The 2,684-nt window shown below is 43.1% G+C and overlaps 1 protein-coding gene across 1 annotated transcript; it reads right to left on the bottom strand.

The window, feature by feature from the left end:
• Positions 1–488: 488 nt before the first annotated feature.
• LOC121297494 (neurogenin-1-like) lies at positions 489–1,154 on the bottom strand. Its single transcript, XM_041223843.1, has one exon. The coding sequence runs from the start codon at positions 1,152–1,154 to the stop codon at positions 489–491; it is 666 nt and encodes a 221-aa protein (XP_041079777.1).
• Between the last annotated feature and the right edge of the window lie 1,530 nt (positions 1,155–2,684).

The raw sequence follows: 2,684 nt of genomic DNA, 5'->3' as shown, positions 1-2,684 counted from the left end.
TGGGGTCAGGATTGGAAGCAGGGTGGAAGGAGAGTTTTTTGTGAGGAGTAGAGCGAGATAAAAAAGAGAGAGAACATGGGAAAAGAAAAAGAAGGAACCCCCCCCCGCGCTACAATAGACTTTTTCTTTTATCACAAGATCCCATCTACAAGTTACCATTTACAAAAAAATTAATCTGCGAGGTAAAAAAAAGGAAGGGTATCTAATACAAAACAAGTTCAGTTTCAGCAAATTGCAAACCAGAACTGAAAGAATAGATAAGGCAAACCGTGAATAGAGTCTGCATAACGTGCCTCTCTCACTTTTTGTCAAATGCATGAGCTGAGTAAATTTAGAGAATATATATGCTACACGCCCATGTTCATGCATGCAGTGATTATAAGAGGTCACATTAGCTTGAGCATTTTTAATAATAATAAAATATATTATTATTATTATTATTATTATTATTATTATTATTATTATTATTATTATTATTATTGTCAGTACTAATTCTGGCAGTAGATGCCTGTTACGAAGTTGTGGTAGTTGTGATAGAGGCTGTCCGCCTGTACAAATCCATAGTCCTCGGATGTAGCAGGGCTGCTGGGGTTAGAGTGGCCGTAGGATGGAGATGACGAAGAGGAGCCACTGGACATCCACGAGCAGGCATCGCTGCCCGGGCTAGGGGCATCTACAACCCGGCTCAGCCCTGCAGGGAGCATGGTGGACGCCTCGCCGGTTTTCTCCCGGTCTGCTATTCTAATGGTCTCTGACAGCGCCCAGATGTAGTTGTGTGCAAAGCGCAGGGTCTCGATCTTAGTGAGCTTGCTATCGTCCGGGAAGGCGGGGAGAACGCACCTGAGACTGTCCAGCGCGTCGTTCAGACTGTGCATCCTGTTCCTCTCCCGGTCGTTCGCCTTCACCCGTCTGTTCTTCTTGACTGTGTGTAGGACGCCATCGCTCTTACCGCGGCCCCTCCTCCTCTTCTTCTCCGACTGCTCCGGGACGGCTGTCTCCTGGCTGACCGACGGAGAGCAAGGCTGGCCGAGTGGTGAGGAAGGGGAGGCGGTGATCATGCTGCAGCGGGAGTCTTCATCGTCTGTGATGGAGAAGGACTGGTCGTAGCTAGAGCTGTCCAACTCGGAGTAGATGCCTTCCATGGTGGAGCACATTGTGTTTAAGCTATTAAAAGAAAAAAAAGCAACACGATACAAAGTTAGTTAAAAGAGCGATCTCAGAGCCCATATAATAAATATGCGTATGAGGCAAATAAAGCTGAAGACGTTCATCGAAAGCACATAAGCAATACACACCTGGGAAACAAGTTGCAAACACGTGGATGGAAATGTGTAAGTTCCTTCAAAGGAAGCAAAGTCCAAGAAACTTCAAAAGTTGAAGAAGAGGCACGCGTCTTGTCTTGATCTTGCTGAAATCAGTTCGTGTGAGCAAGTGAGCTTGGCACACGACTGGCCTCAGCCCCTTTATATACCCCGTGAAACAATAAGCAGCCCCCACCGACCCCCCGAAACTCAACCCTTTGGCATTTTTGTAAAGGATGAATGAATAGGTTGCATCAGGTCTGCCCCGTGCCACACTGCCAGCTCATTAGCATAATGTATGCCCCGTTGTTTATTCACTCGCCGGAGCGTGCCTGTAATCACCGCTGTCCAATCGGAGATGAGGATTGCACCCCAGCCACGCGAGTGAACTGCACTGTTGCTATCTGTGCCCCCAAGACCATGCCCACTCAAGATTACTACTCAAGAAGAAAACGAAAAGATAAGACGAAAGAAAAGAACAGAAGTGATTAGCCCCGGAGGCAAAGGCACACTCCACAAGATTCTGGGGGGAGTCTCGTTCTCTTTCTCGGCGCCCCGTCCTTGGTAACCTAGCTGGGGGTTTTAAGAAGACCTATGCTTGTTTTTTTGTCATAAATTTGCTATGCAGATCGATTGCAACGAGCACCTTTAGTAGCTTCACACACACACAGCATGCATGCAAAAATACTCCTGCCATATTTAGAAAGATAAATATTATTGCTATTTGTGTAAAATATCCTTTCACAGAGAGAAAAACGGAGAACCATGAATGGGATATCAATTGATCTCGTTAGAAGATTAGCAAACCCAGAACATTACACGTGTCCAGTGACACTTCACACCAACACTCCGATTCAGAGTACCTGTGTCTATTATCGCACATAAAGCAGCTAAAGCATTTCGTTTTGCTACATTAACCCCTGAAAACATAACAGTACCCAACTAAATCCATTCACGCCTAACAATAACGATCTAATGATTCCTAAATTGTTTTGAGGCTCTGTTAAATGTAACAGTTACCTCCTGTTTTTGTGGGTACGTTTGCGTGTTATCACTTTTAATAAAGCAAAGCCGTTCTTTATTCACGATTTCAAACATTTCAACAGATTCTAAACAAGTGTTAGTGTTGTTTCAGATCATTTAGATGCACACAAAAACAAGAGAAAGCTTAGGGTCTAAGACATACATATTGAAAATGTGTTTGTAATCTGTTGCGAAAGATTGATGTTTACTTTTTAAACAATTGAATATCTTTTTATCAGTATGTGCTTTCAAATAAATTGATTTGTTTATTGATTGAACACATACTTCCACTAGCATAACAACAACAACAACAACAACAACAACAACAATAATAATAATAATAATAATAATAATAATAAT

Source organism: Polyodon spathula, chromosome 22 (genome assembly GCF_017654505.1).
Source record: "Polyodon spathula isolate WHYD16114869_AA chromosome 22, ASM1765450v1, whole genome shotgun sequence".
In the NCBI taxonomy this organism is placed as follows: Eukaryota; Metazoa; Chordata; class Actinopteri; order Acipenseriformes; family Polyodontidae; genus Polyodon; species Polyodon spathula.
The sequence above is the reverse complement of the archived record's forward strand: the minus strand, read 5'-3'. Positions and strand labels throughout refer to the sequence as shown.